Raw genomic sequence first — 18,014 nt, 5'->3', positions numbered from 1 at the left:
GGTTGCAAAACTTTTGCATGCATAAGGCCACATTCATGGAACTTTGTGAGTTGCTTTCCCCCACCCTGAAGCACAGGAATACAAAGATGAGACCTGCCCTGACAGTTGAGAAGCGAGTGGTGATAGCCCTGTGGAAGCTTGCAATGCCTGACTGCTACCGGTGAGTCAGGAATCAATTTGGAGTGGGCAAATCTACCGGGGGAGCTGCTGTGATCCAAGTAGCCAGGGCAATCAATAAACTTCCGCTAACAAGGGTAGTGACTCTGGGAAATGTGCAGGTCATAGTGGATGGCTTTGCTGCAATGGGGTTCCCTAACTGTGGTGGGGCGATAGACGGAACGCATATCCCTATCTTGGCACTGGACCACCTTGGCAGCCAGTACATAAACCTCAAGGGGTATTTCTCAATGGTGTTGCAAGCACTGGTGGATCACAGGGGCCGTTTCATCAATATTAACATGGGATGGTCGGTAAAGGTGCATGACGCTCAGATCTTTCAGAACTCTGGGCTGTTCGGAAAGCTGCAGGAAGGGACTTTCTTCCCAGACCATAAAATTACTGTTGGGGATGTTGAAATGCCAATAGTTATCCTTGGGGACTCAGCCTATTCCTTGCTCCCATGGTTCATGAAGCTGTACACAGGCAGCCTGGACAGCAGTAAGGAGCAGTTCAACTATAGGCAGAGTAAGTGCAGAATGGTGGTAGAATGTGCCTTTGGATGTTTAAAAGGGTGCTGGCACAGTTTGCTGAGTAGGTTAGACCTCAGCGAAAGCAATATTCCCATTGTTATTGCTGCTTGCTGTGTGCTCCATAATATCTGTGAGAGTAAGGGGGAGACGTTTATGGTGGGGTGGGATGTTGAGGCAAATCACCTGGCAGCCAATTTTGAACAGCCAGACACCAGGGCAATTAGAAGAGCACATCGAGGCGTGCTGCACATCAGAGAGGCTTTGAAAAACAGTTTCATGATTGACCAGGCTACGGTGTGACAGTTTTATGTGTTTGTCTTTGATGCAAAGCCGCCCCCTTTGGTGAATGTACTTCCCTGTAAACCAAACCCCCTTCCCCGTTTTGACCACAGCTAGCACAGGAAATAAAGTCCCTGTTGTTCTGAATCCATTCATTCTTTATTTATTAAAAAAAAACTTGAGATCACTGACAACGCTGACTAGTAAAAGGTAGCCTGGGTGGGAGGAGGGAAGGAAAAGGCCACATTTCTTATTGTAGTCACACTACAAATCAAAGCTGTTTAAATGACAGCCTTCCGTTGCTTGGGCCATCCCCTGGAGTTGAGTGGCTGGGTGCCCGGAATCTCCCCCCCCCCCACCCCCCCGCCCATGTTCTTGGGCATCTGGGTGAGGAGGATATGGAACTTGGTGAAAAGGGCAGGCGGTTACACAATGGCTGCTGCGGTGGTCTACTCTATTTGCCTTTCCTGCAGCTCCACCAGATGTCTCATCATGTCCATTTACTCCCCCATTAGCCTCAGCTTTACCTCCTCCCTCTTCTCATCGAGATCACTTAATGCTTTCCTGGCCTCTGTCACTGTATGCCTCCATGCATTCAGCTGTGCCCTATCAGTGTGGGAGGACTGCATGAGCTCTGAAAACATGTCATTGTGAGAGCGGTTTTTTCGCCTACTAATCTGCGATAACCTCAGGGATGGAGTTGATATGGGGAGCATAGAAACATTTGTACCTGCAGGGGGGATAAAAAGGGAGAGTAAAATTTAGGAAGATACATTTCTGAGAACAAAAGGGAGACTCTTTCACAGTGAATCAAGCAATTCACAGCAGACAGCACATGTGCTTTATGTACAAGGTTGCATTTTGTCTTTTATATTGAGCGCCTGCCAGTATGGTGACATTTCACACATGGCTGGGCAACAGAATTCAGTTTGCAGGCAGCCATGGTAAGCCAAAGGGTATGCGGGGTTGGCTTCTTCCTCGTTCATAATATGTGGGAATGGTTTCAAATTGCAGTGCCCTCCTTTCCCATAGCAACCAATGCCAGTTGGGTTTGCCGTTTAAAAGGAGGGGCTGTGGTTTTGGGGTGGATGTGCAGCACACTCCTCTCTTCCTCCCTCCCCCCGCCCATGGCTATTCTCTGGGGTGATCCCTTTTAGCCAAGTGCAAACAACCCAGCATGACTGGGGTCTAATGTGCCGGGGATCACCAGACAGAGGGAATTACTGTTCCCTTACAAAAATTCCCTGCTTTTAACCAGGTGGCCATGAATGATATCACTCTCCTGAGGCTGAAACAGAAAGATAAAGACCGAATGTTGCATGAATGCGACCAAAACCCAGGACGATTTGCTGCCATGCTTTGTAATGCAATGATTCCAGACTACTTGCTACTGGCTTGGCATGGTAAAGTGTCCTACCGTGGAGGATGAAATAAGGCAGCCCTGCCCAGAAACCTTCTGCAAAGGCTTTCAGAGTACCTCCAGGAGAGCTTCATGAAGATGTCCCTGGAGGATTTCCACTCCATCCCCAGACACATTAACAGACTTTTCCATGTACTGGCCATGACTGCATCCCAATTGTTCAGGGTAAATCAAACATTAAACAGAATTGCTTTCAACCCCTTTAGTGTAGTTACAAATGTGCACTCACCAGAGGTGCCTTCTCTGCCTTCAGGGTCCGGGAACAATACGCCCTGGGAGGATATTGGCTCCAGGGTGAGGAAAAGGTCTTGGCTGCCAGGGAAAATGGATTCTCCGCTTGCCTGCTCTGCATTCTACTCCTCCTCCTCTTCCTCATCCACAAAAACCTCCTCCGCCGTGTTGCATGAGGCTGCCACGGACAGTGGTGGGGTAATGGTAGGATCCCCCCAGAGAATGGCATGCTGCTGATCATAGAAGCGGCATGTCTGGGGCTCTGACCCGGAGCAACCGTTTGCCTCCTTTTTCTTTTGGTAGGCTTGCCTGAGCTCCTTAATTTTCACGCGGCACTGCTGTGTGTCCCTGGTGTAGCCTCTGTCCACCATGCCCTGTGCAATTTTAGCATATATATCAGCATTTCTTCTGCTGGATGGGAGCTCTGCCTGCACAGGTTCTTCTCCCCATACAGCAATCATATCCAGTGTCTCCCGTTCACTCCATGCTGGAGCTCGTTTGCGATTCTGGGACTGCATGGTCACCTGTTCTGCTGAGCTCGCCACGCTGACCAAACAGGAAATGAAATTCAAAAGTTCCCTGTGCTTTTCCTGTGTACCTGGCTAGTGCATCAGAGTTGAAAGTGCTGTCCAGAGAGGTCACATTGGAGCACTCTGGGATAGCTCCCGGAAGCCAATACCATTGAATTGCACAGCGTTGTGTCTACACTGCCCCAAATTCAACCCAGGAAGGTTGATTTAAGCCCTATTCCCCTTGTCGGGGGGGAGAACAGTCGATTTTAAGAGCCCTTCAGGTCGGCGGAACAGGGCTGGTTGTGTAGACGCATTCCTTATAAAATCGACCTAATGTGGCTAAATTCAACCTAACCTCATAGTATAGGCCAGGCCTCAAAACTAAGAACAGGAGGCATCTGGCTCTGTCTGAGGGTTCTGAATTGTGGGGGAATGTCATCTGACCACAGCAGGATATTTAGGAGGTGCTGAAACTATTTTTGAAACGCACTTACCTGCTGGGAGGGGAGGATGATGAGGGTGGGAATTGGGGGAAAAGGGTTTTGGGGGCAGCGAGGGAAGGGGTGTTTATGGGGTGGGGGACGGAAAGATAGGGTGGGTAGGTGGTGGGTTGGGGGTCAGGAGATGAGGAGGGGTGGGACACTAGTAAGGGGGGACATGAGGGTGAATGATGGGGGACTGGGACAACAGAGGGGTTGATGTCCTGTTTCTTTCAATGTTCAGGGGGCTCTCTGCTCTCTCCCCTCGCCAGCAAAAAGCCTCACTTTCCTATTAGTTTCAGTTTTGCCATAGCGAGTAGAGCACCCTGCTGTGTTTCCATCAGCACTCTCTAAGCCTGTCTGTCTATCTCTTTCTCTGCTGGATCCAGAACTAGAACGAGGGGCAGGACGCTCGACAGCCCCACATTCACCTTCCTTGTGTGTGCCAATATCAGGGGGAGGGGGCTCTCGATGCATCTCTAGGGATCCGAGCTCCCTCCCTCTCCCCCTTTTGTGATCTTGGGGGCTTTGATCTTCCCCTTCTGCGGGGTGGGGGGGAGGGGACTCAGGCTGTCTCCTTAGCCACCCCTCCCGAATTCTGTCAGGGTCTGGGGAAGTGCTGCCACTCGGGGTGTCAAGCTGTGAAGAGGCAAACAGGGACATGCACCCACAACACACTGAACAGCCTGCTGGCACCTGGGTGACTAATATGAGTGGAGCAGTTCACACCTCTCCGAGCAATAGTTTCAGGCTGTACTGTCTCCTGCAGGTGTTTCTCACTCCGCTGAGAATAGCTCATTGAGATGAATAGGCCACTTCACACCTCTCTGAGCCTGCATTGCTGCAGATGGCTGTGTCCAGATTTGTGCTGCGCTTACCGAGAGATTTGGGGGTGGGGGTGGATGCGAGGGGAACCCAGATTGGCCAAGCAGTGCACAGAATACAGCTCCTTTCCAGAAAAATGTGATGGTTCTTAAAAAAGCCTTTTGCTTCACTCATCATCCATGTCCATGGCCACCTACAACAACCACAATGACCACTAACTCCGACCAACAAGCTTTCTTTCTCTTAAAAAATTAGGAAATAAAATGGCTGAAATCTTCATTAACAGAGAGTTACGGTTTCCCAGTGACAGCTCGTGCCTGTCCTGAAGGTCGAGTTCAGCTAAACTCACGCTTCTAACAAGGAAATGCAGATTTGAATTAAATGCCTTCATAATCATAACTTCCCTGTCCCTGTGCGATGCCCCACGACACCCATAACACACATGACATCCTGTGCCTTTCAATGTTTGAGCACTCTTCCCTCCCCAGCACACAGCCTCACTTTCATGTTACTTTCAGTTCTGCAGCTAGAAAAATAAAAAGAGCACAGCACCCAGCTGTGTTCCTGCCAACTTCCTTGGTGTCGGTGTCTATCTTCTTCTCTGCTGGGTGCAAATATAACAGCACACGCTTCCACTCTGCCTTGTCACTGGAGCTACCTTCACCTGCCCTGCCCTCAAACACAGCCTGCTCCCCTGACAGAACACCACACCTGTGAAATATAACAGGCACTTCATGCCCTTTTACAGCCCCTTCACACTTGCCCACAGGAGACCACCTAAATTTATACTTCGCTACCCATCATTAAATCCATAGCCTGCTCTCGTATCCCACTTCACTGCTGGCTATACCGTGGCAAGAAGACACCAGTGCCCTGCTACTGACACAACCTACACAGTTCTGTATTGAATTGATGCTGACGGAACCCTCAAGAGACAGGTGCACCTCTCTCCTTTGACCACACACATGGGGGGACTCAGGCCCAGATCTTGTTATATCACAATCACGGCTCTGTGATATTCCTCAGCTAATCCCAAAATCTCCTCATGTCACAATCACACCTCCACCAACTTGCCCCACCTACTGCCTCCACTATTCAATACAGCTACAGCTAGCACAGTGAATGCAGCTGGAGTGCAGGCAGATAATTCCCAGTGGCTATTGTCAGATCCTGGGGGCAGAGTTAAGGTTATGTGAACATGTACATTAATTCTGTATTTCTTGGGTTTCCAAAGTTTAAGTGTGGCTGAACTTAATGTTCTGGAGTGGCAAAAGTATCACTAGGTGACCTCAACTCTGTGTTCACAATTATTATTTTTAGATAGATAGATTAGATTAGATTCTTATCTAATTTACACCGGTGTAAACCTAGGTGTAAACCTAGAGTAACTCCACTGACTGGATTATTACTACTGTGAACATAGAGTTTTTGCATAAAAAGCCTGCACATCACATTCCCATGGAGACAATAATGTCATCAGTTGGTTATATCTGTAAAAAAGCACAGTATGCAAACATGTCATTGGGAGAAATCTGGAATTTTATTCTTCTTGAATAACTTCTCCTCGGTCAGTTTCCTTAGGGCACCTTTTATCTCCTTTTTCCTCATGCTGTAGATGACTGGATTCATCACTGGAGGCACCACAGAATAGAGAACAGCCACCATGACATCCAGACCTGATGTTGAGCTGGAGTTGGGTTTCAGGTAGGCAAAGATACCAGTGCAAAGTAACAAGGAGATCACAATGAGGTGAGGAGGGCAAGTGGAGAAGGCTTTATGCCGGCCCCACTCAGAGGGGATTCTCAGCACTGTTTTGAAAATCTGAACATATGACACAATTATAAAAGCAAAGCAGTTTAAGCCTAAGAACAAGAGAAAAGAAGTAACAACAACTTCACCGAGGTATGAGTCAGAGCAGGCGATCTTGAGCAGCTGGGGGATTTTACAGAAGAACTGATCCACCATGTTGCCTCCACAAAAGGTTAATGCAAATATGTTCCCAGTCTGAATAGTAGAAGTGGGAATTCCACTGATCCAGGCACTGGCTGCCATTTGGACACAAGCTCCCCTGTTCATTATAGTCTCATAGTGCAGTGGTTGGCAGATGGCAACGTACTGGTCGTACACCATGATGGTGAGAAAAGCAAAATCAATCGCAGTGAAGAAAATGAAGAGAAAAACTTGGGGAACGCATCCAGTGTAAAACATTGACCTGGTGTTCAATAGGAAATTGAGCATGGACTTGGGGAAGGAGACGAAGATGGATCTGAGGTCTAGTATGGACAAATTCATCAGGAAGACGTATATGGGGGTATGAAGGTGGTGGTCAAGCACTACAAGGATGATAACAAGGAGATTTCCCACCAGGGCTGCCAGGTAAATCCCTAGAAACACCACAGAGTATAAAATCTACAACTCCTGAACCTAAGACAATCCCAGGAGAAGGAACACGGTGACGGTGGTTCGGCTGGACATTTTCTTTCTCAGTACATCATGGGCTGCCTGTGGAAGGAAGGGCAAGGGCAATGGTCAGGCTAGAGCGCTCCTGCCTCCTCACCTCTGACAATCACACCACTGGTGAGGAGCATTGTCACACCAGTGTAAATTGCCACAGTCCCTTACATTTACTGTGTCCCTTTCCATGATCTGAGGATCTGGTCCAAGATGAGGCTTGATAAAATGCAGTGTAAATATGGAACAAGTTACAACCCAAACCCAACGATCTTAGGAATGATGGTCATCCTATTGCTACAATGGAGAGCTATTTGAGGAAAGAAGAATAAGGCTACATCTACACTCCAAAATAGGGAAAGTGGTTCCCAGATCGCATACACTACCTGCAATAGCTTGACAACAGCTAGCACAAGTCTGAAAAGTAGTATAGCCATGGTAGCATGAGAATCTGTGCCGAATACATAGCCTCAGGGTTCAGGTGGGTTTGTACTCAGCATGGCTAAGCCATGCTGCCAATCCTGCTATCGCAGCTACACTGCTATTTATACTCATCGAGCTAGGGTGAGTACATGTATGCAAGCTGGTGATTCACAGCCCTAGCTTGCTGAGTAGACATAGCCTAAAAGAGTTTGGCTAATTTAACCTAGCAAAACGCCGGCTGAGAGGGGTAATGATCATTCTTTATAAATACATCAAGGAGGTAAACACGAGGGAGGGAGCAGAGCTATTGATGCTAAAGGACAATGTCGGCACAAGAAGGAATGGGGATAAATTGGCCAGGAGTAAATTCAGGTTGGAAATGAGAAGAAGGTTTGTCCCCATCAGAGGAGGGGGGTTGGGGACAAACAACCTAACTGGTGTTAACATGGGGCTGGATCAGTTTTTGATGGGGATTATATGACTGGGTTGAGAGTGAGAGAAGGGGATTGGACTCGATGATCCAAGTCCCTTCCAGTCAGTTCTTCTTAGGACAGACAGCAAGGTAACAACTTGGACAGGAAACGTCTAAACCACCAGCAATGCCTGATTCCTTCTTCCTAGGGAAACACAACACAGACACACACAGCGCGCCGAGCGCCAGCGCATCTGTGATGATTCCACACTGAGTTCTGTGCAGAGACGGCCTGCTACCTGCTTACAGATTGATTCATGGCTGCGAATACCAGCTCCACTTGTGTCTCTGTGTGATGATGGGCTAGGTGAATCCCTCTGTTGCTGCTCTGTTTTATCGTTTCCCTCTCTACCTTCATGTCTGTGCCCCGCGAGTCAGTGGCAATCAGGAGACTTGGGTTCTATTCTTGACTCTGCCACTGACTGCTGGGTGACCTTGGGCAGTCACTTCCCATCCCTGTGCCTCTGTTTCCTCTCCTGCCTTTCTCTGCCTTGTCTACTAAGGACTGTGATCTCGGTTAGAGAGGGGCTATGTTTTACAATGTGTATGTTCCTTGCACCTGTTTACAGCATTGGTGTTCAGCTGGCAGCAGTGTGGGACAGAGGATATGGGGCGCGAGCAGGAGATCTTCCTTCTATCCTCCTTGACCTTCTCTGTGTCTTGAGCAGGACTGAGATAGAGAGGCTTCAGGTGGCTGGTGCATCTCTGAATCATAGAATACCAGGGTTGGAAGGGACCTCAAGAGATCATCTAGTCCAACCCCCTGCTCAAAGCAGGACCAATCCCCAGACAGATTTTTGCCCCAGATCCCTAAATGGCCCCCTCAAGGATTGAATTTACAACGCTGGGTTCAGCAGGCCAATGCTCAAACCACTGAGCTATCCCTCCCCCCATCTGAGTTTACAAGTGCTAGTGTGTATACAACACAATCTGCAGGCTTTGCTGCTTGCTTGTATTTTACCGTGCGATAAGTATTCCTTTGAAACAGAAATAAACACGGTTGCAATAGAACAAACAGGTTTGAAATTGCTGTATTATTAAAAATAATAATGTTCCCACCTTTCTTTAAAGCTCAGTTTCCAATTTGGGGTGGTCAGAGATTTTCCATCCATTTTTTTTTGTTTTTTGTTTTTTTTTCCAAAAATGGGATTTTGAACTAAACAAATATGTTCAGGGAAAGATTATTCTCTACTGAGCAAAAACCTATTTATTTATTTATTTGGAAAACTGAAAACCACAATTTTCTCTGTTATTAACTTAATATTTCCAGGTAATAATAGTAATTAGATAAAAACAAATATATTTTTGGTTGACAAATACTGAAAAAAATTCTGATTTCAGGCTTTGATACAAAGTCAAAATTTCGCACTGATTTTTTTCTGACTGGGTCTAGATGTCTGACTTAATTGACAGCTAAAGTCTTCAAGGGTTCAAATTGTAATTTATGTTTAGGGTCTTACATTTCTCTGTATATTAATCCACAACAGTATTTTATAGAAATAGTGAACTTACTGTGCTGGTCACTGGATTTTTTCCCATCTTGCGATTCATTCCATCCTCCAGCACCAGGATTCTTTGGTCATTATTTCCTAAGGGCTTGCAGGACTCACTCCCTGAAGCCCTGCACAGCTCAGAAACTGAGGCCCAGAGGCAAAAGTTCATAAATTAATGGATTTCAAGACGAAAGGTGCCATTATGATCCCCTTGTCTGATCCCTGCATGGCAGAGGCCCTAGGATTTCCCGCCGGGTACCCTGACTCCACCCTAGCTTCTGTGTTACCTGTAGGCCAGGATTACAAAGAGACTTAGGCACCTAGAAATGGAGACAAACACCCAGTAGGATTTATCAATGCTCCTAAGTGAGCTAGTTGGCTAAATCCCATGAACATTCAATTAGAGTTAGGCGCCTAACCTGCTTAGGTGGTATTGAAAATCCCAGTAGGCATCTATATCTATATATAGGTGCCTAAACCCATTTGTAATCTAGCCCTGTGTCTATCTTGTTACTTCCAAGGGCTGGGCTTTTCTTGAATCTCAGTAAATGAAGGGTGGGATTCCCAAAGGAACCTAAGGAAGTAAGGCATGTACATCTTGTTTGCCTAACTCCCTTACACTCCCTTGAGAATACCAGTCTAAAATGATAACAAGTACAGCTAGGCAGCAGGGGCTAGAGAGGTGATCAAGACACTAGAGCTCCTGTGATCTAAGCCCAGATATGTAAATAAATTACCTCAAATCTCTGTGCCTTTGTTTCTCCAACTGTAACATGGGGATTACTTACAGGGAGTGGATAGGTAATTCACATGGAGACATTTATTTAGACCTGATCCGCAATTTGTTTTCTCCATGTAGATACTTACAGATGTTTATCAAGTCATCCCTGTACCTTCTCTTTGTTAAGCTAGCTGTTAATTTATTTATTTACTGGTGGAAAATTGGGTTTTCAGCTAAACATTTTTTTCTCCAAATCAGACGGCTGTCTTGGAAACTGTTGATCATTCTTGTAAAACTGAACATTTTAAAAAGAAATGTTTGGTTTTCAGCTGAATTTTTTTGACTGTCAGAAACTGTAGGAGTGGGGGGGAAATCACTTTTAGGGTTTACAGTGAAAATTCAAAATTTTCCAGAGGAAAAAAAAAATCTGACCAGCATCAGATATTTTAATTAAATTGATACCAAACATCTAAAAGAGTTCAGATTGTAATTTCACATTTATATTCTTATATTTCCCCTATATATTAATCCCTCCAAATATATAACTGTGCTGGTCTTAGTGGAATTTGTCTCAGCTTGTGATGCAGTTGATTCTCAAGCATCAGAATTGTTTAGTCATTATCTATCTATCTATCTATCTATCTATCTATCTATCTATCTATCTATCTATCTATCTATCTATCTATCTATCTATCATGCATCCATCACTGTGTTATCCAACTGCCATTGCCCTGTCCCTTTCCTGGGTGTCCTGAGTTGCTGGGTCTCTCTACAGTTCCTAGCAGACGGAGATCCACTCCACAGAGGGGCACTCCCTTTTCCCCACATTGGGCACATTTGGCTGAGAGGAGATGGACTAAATAGGATCAGGGACTGAAAGACTCCCTGCAGTTTTCGAGCTGATCCCAGCATGTGCAGACTTCAAACACAGTCACAGCCAAGGCTGTACCTGCTTTGAGGCTAAATAGCTGAATCTGGTCTCCAGGGCTGTGAGCCCAGCTCTGGTCTCACCTCTGAGCAAAGCACCCTGACAACCTGCTTTAGCTGACCCAAACCCCATAGAGGGGGAACACACATCCCACCCTGGATCTCACATGATGGCAGATTGCCTGTCATGACCCTTGGCTAAAAACAAGGCAGGGCTGAGGCACAAAGGGTGTTACAAGGCTTGTGCAGATCTTAATATATGTTTGTTGCACTGACATGTGACCTGCAATAGCTAAGAACCCAGTGGCACCAGAACCTCAGCTAGCCTGGAATAGCCTGTTCCTTCATGAACTCCACAGAATTACCTGTGTGTGAGCAGACATGTTTTTCTCCTTCGTTGCAGCAGCAGCTCTTGGGATGCAGCCACCAGAGGAACCCACAGCTCAGTCTTTCCTGGGTGTTTGGCCCCCCTCCTCCCACAGTGGCTGTGCAGAGAAGCAGGGTAGGGACTTTCGGACTAAACCATTTCCGCAGAAGGGGATTATTTTGTGTAAACAGCAAGCTGAGACCCTTTTTGGTGCATTTTGGGATACCAGACTATAGTCAAAATATTTTGTAGTGAATTTTGTCTTTATCCCTCAAGAGCTAGATGGATTTTGCGCAGCTTCACCTCCTACTCCTTCCCCCCTTCTCTACAATCATAGAATCATAGAATATTTGGGTTGGAAGAGACCTCAGCCTTAGGCTGCTATCAAATCCCGCCTCACTCTTCTCTTCTGCAGACTAAATAACCCCAGTTCCCTCAGCCTCTCCTCGTAAGTCATGTGCCCCAGCCCCCTAATCATTTTCATTGCCCTCCGCTGGACTCTCTCCAATTTGTCCACATCCCTTCTGTAGTGGGGGGACCAAAACTGGATGCAATACTCCCGGTGTGGCCTCACCAGTGCCGAATAGAGGGGAATAATCACTTCCCTCAATCTGCTGGCAATTCTCGTACTAATACAGCCCAATATGCCGTTGGCCTTCTGGGCAACAAGGGCACACTGCTGACTCATATCCAGCTTCTCGTCCACTGTAATCCCCAGGTCCTTTTCTGCAGAACTGCTGCTTAGACAGTTGATCCCCAGACAGTAGCTGTGCATGGGATTCTTCCTTCCTAAGTGCAGGACTCTGCACTTGTTCTTGTAGAATCTCATGATTTTTTTTTTGGCCCAATCCTCCAATTTGTCTAGGTCACTCTGGGCCCTATCCCTACCCTCCAGCGTACCTACCTTCCCCCCCCCCCCAGTTTAGTGTCATCTGCGAACTTGCTGAGGGTGCAATTCATCCCATCATCCAGATTATTAATAAAGATGTTGAACAAAACTACCCCCAGGACCAACCCCTGGAGAACTCCGCTTGATACCGGCTGCCAAGTAGACATGGAGCCATTGATTACTACCCGTTGAGCCCAACAAGTTAGCCAGCTTTCTATCCACCTTATAGTCCATTCATCTATTCCACACTTCTTTAATTTGCTGGCAAGAATACTGTGGGAGACCGTAACAAAAGGTTTGCTAAAGTCAAGATATATCACATCCACGGCTTTCCCCATATCCACAGAGCCAATTAGCTCATCATAGAAGGCAATCAGGTTGGTCAGGCATGACTTGCCCTTGGTGAATCCATGTTGACTGTTCCCGATCACCTTTCTCTCCTCCAAGTGCTTCAAAATGAATTCCTTGAGGAGCTGCTCCATGATTTTGCCGGGGACTGAAGTGAGACTGACTGGTCTGTAGTTCCCTGGGTTCTCTTTCTTCCCTTTTTAAAATATGGGCACTCTCTTTGCCTTTTTCCAATCATCCAGGACCTCCCCCAATCGCCACGAATTTTCAAAGATAATGGCCAATGGCTCTGCAATCACATCAACCAACTCCCTCAGCACCCTAGGATGCATTAGATCTGGACCCGCGGACTTGTGCATGTCCAGCTTTTCTAAATAGTCCTTAACTTGTTCTTTCACCACTGAAGGCTGCTCACCTCCTCCCCATACTTTGTTGCCCAGTGCAGCAGTCTGGGAACTGATCATGTCTTTGAAGAAGGAGGCAAAAAAAGCATTGAGTACTTCAGCTTTTTCCACATCATCTGTCACTAGGTTGCCTACCCCATTCAGTAAGGGTCCCACACTTTCCCATACCTTCTTCTTGTTGCTAACATACCTGTAGAAACCCTTCTTATTACCTTCACATCCCTTGCTAGCTGCAACTCTGATTGTGCCTTGGCCTTCCTGATTACACCCCTGCATGCTCTAGCAATATTTTTATACTCCTCCCTAGTCATCTGTCCAAATTTCCACTTCTTGTAAGCTTCCTTTTTGAGTTTAAGCTCAACAACGATTTCACTGTTAAGCCAAGCTGGTCGCCTGCCATATTTGCTATTCTTAATGAACATTGGGATGGTTTGTTCCTGCACCCTCAATAAGGCTTCTTTAAAATACGACCAGCTCTCCTGGACTCCTTTCCCCCTCATGTTATTCTCCCAGGGGATCCTCCCCATCAGTTCCCTAAGAGAGTCTAAGTCTGCTTTTCTGAAGTCCAGCATCTCCATATTTTGCTACTCTCCTTTCTTCCTTTTGTCAGGATCCTGAACTCAACCATCTCATGGTCACTGCTTCCTGGGTTGCCACCCACTTCTACTTCCCCGACCAATTCTTCCTTCTTTGTAAGCAGCAGGTCAAGAGGAGCACAGCCCCTAGTGGGTTCCTCCAGCACTTGTACCAGGAAGTTGTCCCCAACACTCTCCAAAAACTTCCTGGATTGTCTGTGCATTGGTCTATTGCTCTCCCAGCAGATGTCAGGGTGACTGAAGTCCAAGGGCCTGTGATCTGGAAATTTCAGTTAATTGTCCGAAGAAAGCCTGGTCTACCTCATGCTTGTGATTCCGTGGTCTTTAGCACACGCCCACTATGACATCACCCTCGTTGCTCTCTCCTCTAAACTTAACCCAAAGACTCTCGCCAGGCTTTTCTCTAGTTTCATACCGGAGTTCTGAGCAGTCATACCGCTCTCTTACATACAATGCAATTCTTCCACCTTTCCTCCTGTACCTGTCCTTCCTGAACAGTTTATACCCATCCATGACAGTGCTCCAGTCATGTGAACTGTCCCACCAAGTTTCTGATATTCCAATCACATCATAGGTCCTTGATTGTGCCAGGACTTCATGTCATTATCAGATTAAATTCATCTATGGGCATCATTTAATTTGGTGCCTGAATGGGAAATGAGTTCTTCTGAGCTGGCCTATGGGCATAACGAATAAGTTACATTCCATGTGCAGCACTGGATGAGTTGATTTTTTTACCTGCTGTGAAGCACCAAGTATTGGCTATTGCCCAGAGCCACCAAGTATGTCAGTGGCAAAACCAAAAAACAAGTCCCATGAGAGCTAGATGCATAATAGCTTGGAGGACCTGGGCCTGGAACAAGTTCTGAATTCCTATCTACTGCACGAACTAGCTTAGACTCCCTTGAAAATAAAAGCCCAAATATGTAATTTTTTGCACAATTCTGGATTCCTTTCAGGATGCAGAATAAAAGCAACATTTGAAAATGTGGCTCAAAATAATTATTGCAAATTTTGTTTTAAAATTAACAAAACAGCAAATACAAACGTTGAAGAACCCCTAAAATCAGCTGGACTTGGCATGTGAAGAAATGATTCATTGTAGGTATCACATTTCCACGGACTAAAATCTCACCATCTTAGGAGCTGCGGGAAATAATGGAGTAAGATATAGTCATAAAAAATCTTTGCTAAATAATGTTTAATAAGGAGTACTTATAAGAAAATCATGATGTGGACAAAGACAATCATTAACAGGAAAAGAAGCACAATAATTTTCATAGATTATTTGTTATCTAGCTAGCTAACGTAATTCACAATCAAATAGAAATCTATCATTATGACTAAATGAGGTTGTGTGTTAAGAGAAGAAATGGTCCTATCTGTCTGTCTCTCTATCTAATCACATGATCTGTTTTTGTCTGTCATATATATAGTTTACAGAACCATGCACAAAGATTGTATTATAATACTAATAACTTTTGAGATCCTTTCTCACTTGGAGGTGAGTAGATCTATATGGGATAGCGTATAGAACACCAGATCAGTGCATGCAGATCAATGCATGCAGCCCTGGCTGGGATGATTTAGTTGGTGTTGGTCCTCCTTTGAGCAGGGGATTGGATTAGATGCCCTCCTGAGATCTATTCCAACCCTAATATTCTATGATTCTATGGTTCTGTGTGATGGCACATTTCCACTTACACCAAGGCTAGAACAAAATGACCCCAAACAAGTAACTTACACCAGTGTTTATGTCACTACTGAGTGGAGCCCAGAGAATTTGGGCCAAAACCTCATCAGTATTAAATTGGTGATGTCAATGTGTCTACTCTACGTTGGTGCTGGTTTATATGAGTTGGGATATCAGACTCTTACATATATGTCACATTCACTTTCTACAGAAGTCTGTCAGCCAATTCTGGATCCTTCTGTATATATGCTATTGGCCAAAGCCTAATTTCTTTGAAGTGAGGGCTAAACCTCAGTGAATTCAATGGGATCCAAATTTGGCCTTATTGTCCCGAGTTAGATTTTCTGTAGAAAACACTGGAAAATTTTTCTCTTCAAAACAGGCTTTGTACCATAGCAAGAATGACACACTTCTTACATAGAGGAGATTGGTGAGGTACTTTTATTGGACCATCTTCTGTTGGTGAGAGGGATAAGCTTTCGAGCTACATGGACCTCTTCTTCGGGTTAAAATAATAAAAGACAGCTACCTGAGGCTTTTTCTCCCCTAACACATCATTGATAATACACCCTTTTATCATTGTGGGGAGCAAACCTTCAGCTCACTCAGAAAACCCCATCAAAGAGATGACATATGAGCACTCTCAAGAAAAGGCAAACATTGAAAATACTGTCTAAGAAAACACTTGCCATCTCTCCAGGCCTTCCCATCTGCAAATCCACCTGGAAGAAAGAAGCAAATAAAAACAACAAACATAAACTAAAAATTTGACAAAAAAATAAAAATAAAACCCAAAGAACAAATGAATTGATACCTCAGTCAGAGTTATTATCCTGAAAAATAAGAAGAGCCAGAGAACCCAGTAGGGACTTTGCTGTGGCTACTGATTTTATGTGCAAGATTATCACATAGAATGGTGATGGCTAGTAGATAGATAGATAGATAGATAGATAGATAGATAGATAGATAGATAGATAGATAGATAGATAGATAGATATGTAAGCAGAGTCAGGATGAGCTCTACCCTGACATCTGGTGGTGAATTATGGCGAGGGTGGAAAAGAACTTCAGGGGCTGATCTTGTTTGCATAGGCACACCCACCCGCCTAGCCTGGGACAACAACAACTGAAAATGGTTACTTTGGCTGGTGTGGGATCCCCAGTTTCTCTGTTATTGGGGCAGGAAGAATAAAGTGTTGTTACCCTGATTCTGTGAATCAAGGCCAGTGGAACTGTTGTATGACAGAGGGACTCACCAGTAACTAAGTAGCACTCGCTAGACAAGGGGCATGGGTTACAAAACACAGTGAATTGAGAGAGGTTGGGGACAGGTATGTGTACCTGATTGTATGGGTGCCTTTTGAGGGCCTGGAACACCAATTGTACTATCCCCTCTCTCTACTGTTGAATAGCAGAGCTAAGTTTGCTTCCATTAAGAATCTAGCTAGAAATTGCTGAACTGAATTCACTTTGGGCCAATGGTGCTGTCAAGGCTGTATCCCCACTTTGAACTTTAGGGTACAAATGTACGGGCCTGCATGAGGACTTCTAAGCTTAACTACCAGCTTAGTTCTGGTCCGCTGCCACCATTCCCTACCCTGGGAAGCTTTTAGAAACCTTTCACCAATTCCCTGGTGAATACAGATCCAAACTCCTTGGATCTTAAACAAGGAGAAATTGACCCTTCCCCCCTCCTTCCTTTCACCAACTCCTGGTGAATACAGATCCAAACCCCCTTTGGATCTTAAAACAAGGAGAAATCAATCAGGTTCTTAAAAAGAAGGCTTTTAATTAAAGAAAAAGGTAAACATCATCTCTGTAAAATCAGTATGGAAAATAACTTTACAGGGTAATCAAACTTAAAGAGCACAGAGGACTCCCCTCTGTCTTAGGTTCAAAGTGTAGCAAACAAAGATAAACACTCTAGTAAAAGGTACATTTACAAGTTGAGAAAACAAAGTAAATCTAAGACGCCTTGCCTGGCTTTTACTTACAATTTTGAAAATAAGAGAGACTTGTTTAGAAAGATGGGGAGAACCTGGATTGATGTCTGGTCCCTCTCAGTCCCAAGAGCGAACAACCCTTCAAACAAAGAGCACACACAAAAGCCTTTCCCCCCCCCAAGATTTGAAAGTATCTTGTCCCCTTATTGGCCCTTTGGGTCAGGTGTCAGCCAGGTTACCCGAGCTTCTTAACCCTTTACAGGTAAAAGGATTTTGGAGTCTCTGGCCAGGAGGGATTTTAGTACTGTACACAGGAGAGCTGTTACCCTTCCCTTTATAGTTATGACAGGTGCACAAGCACTGGGGCTCCCCTACTACAAGCTGAAATCACTAAGAGCTGAAATCACTAAAAGAGCTAAAATTGCTGAGCTGAGATCACTGAGTGCTGTGTTAAACAGTGGGGGAGCCTGAAGAAATATTGTTAAGCAGCTGGCAGAGCCGAGCAGTTTGTGGGCTGGTTGGAGCAGCCCACGTAACGGGAAGCAGAGCGGAGCAGTTTGCGGGGGCGGCTGGAGGAGCGGTGTGGCGCGGCGCGGCTGGTAGAGCGGAGCCATTCGTGGTGAAGGCTGCAGCAGAACTCCACGGAGAGGTGGGGCAGTCGGCCTCGGACCACGTAAGGTGCCCCTTAACATCCCGTGTGCCCCCCCCCCCATTTCCACCCAGGCTAGGGGGGTAAAACTCTGCAGATAAACTTTTGAACTCTGGGGCGGCACTGACCAGGGACAGAGACTTTGGGGTTGTTGGACTTTGGGGTGATTGGACTTAAGACCCTGAGCGGAAAAGGACACTGCC

At 45.7% G+C, this 18,014-nt stretch overlaps 1 protein-coding gene across 1 annotated transcript; it reads right to left on the bottom strand.

Moving 5' to 3' along the window:
* Positions 1–5,953: 5,953 nt before the first annotated feature.
* Positions 5,954–6,565, bottom strand: LOC135887504 (olfactory receptor 14A16-like). The gene has a single exon (XM_065415247.1). It carries the CDS (start codon positions 6,563–6,565, stop codon positions 5,954–5,956), a length of 612 nt encoding a protein of 203 aa, XP_065271319.1.
* Positions 6,566–18,014: the final 11,449 nt, after the last annotated feature.

Source organism: Emys orbicularis, chromosome 13 (genome assembly GCF_028017835.1).
Source record: "Emys orbicularis isolate rEmyOrb1 chromosome 13, rEmyOrb1.hap1, whole genome shotgun sequence".
Taxonomy (NCBI): domain Eukaryota; kingdom Metazoa; phylum Chordata; order Testudines; family Emydidae; genus Emys; species Emys orbicularis.
This window is presented reverse-complemented; position numbering and strand designations above follow the sequence as displayed.

Bases quoted from the DNA above. Each gene is read 5' to 3' on its own strand.
- LOC135887504 (XM_065415247.1), bottom strand. From the start codon at position 6,565: ATGGTGTACGACCAGTACGTTGCCATCTGCCAACCACTGCACTATGAG.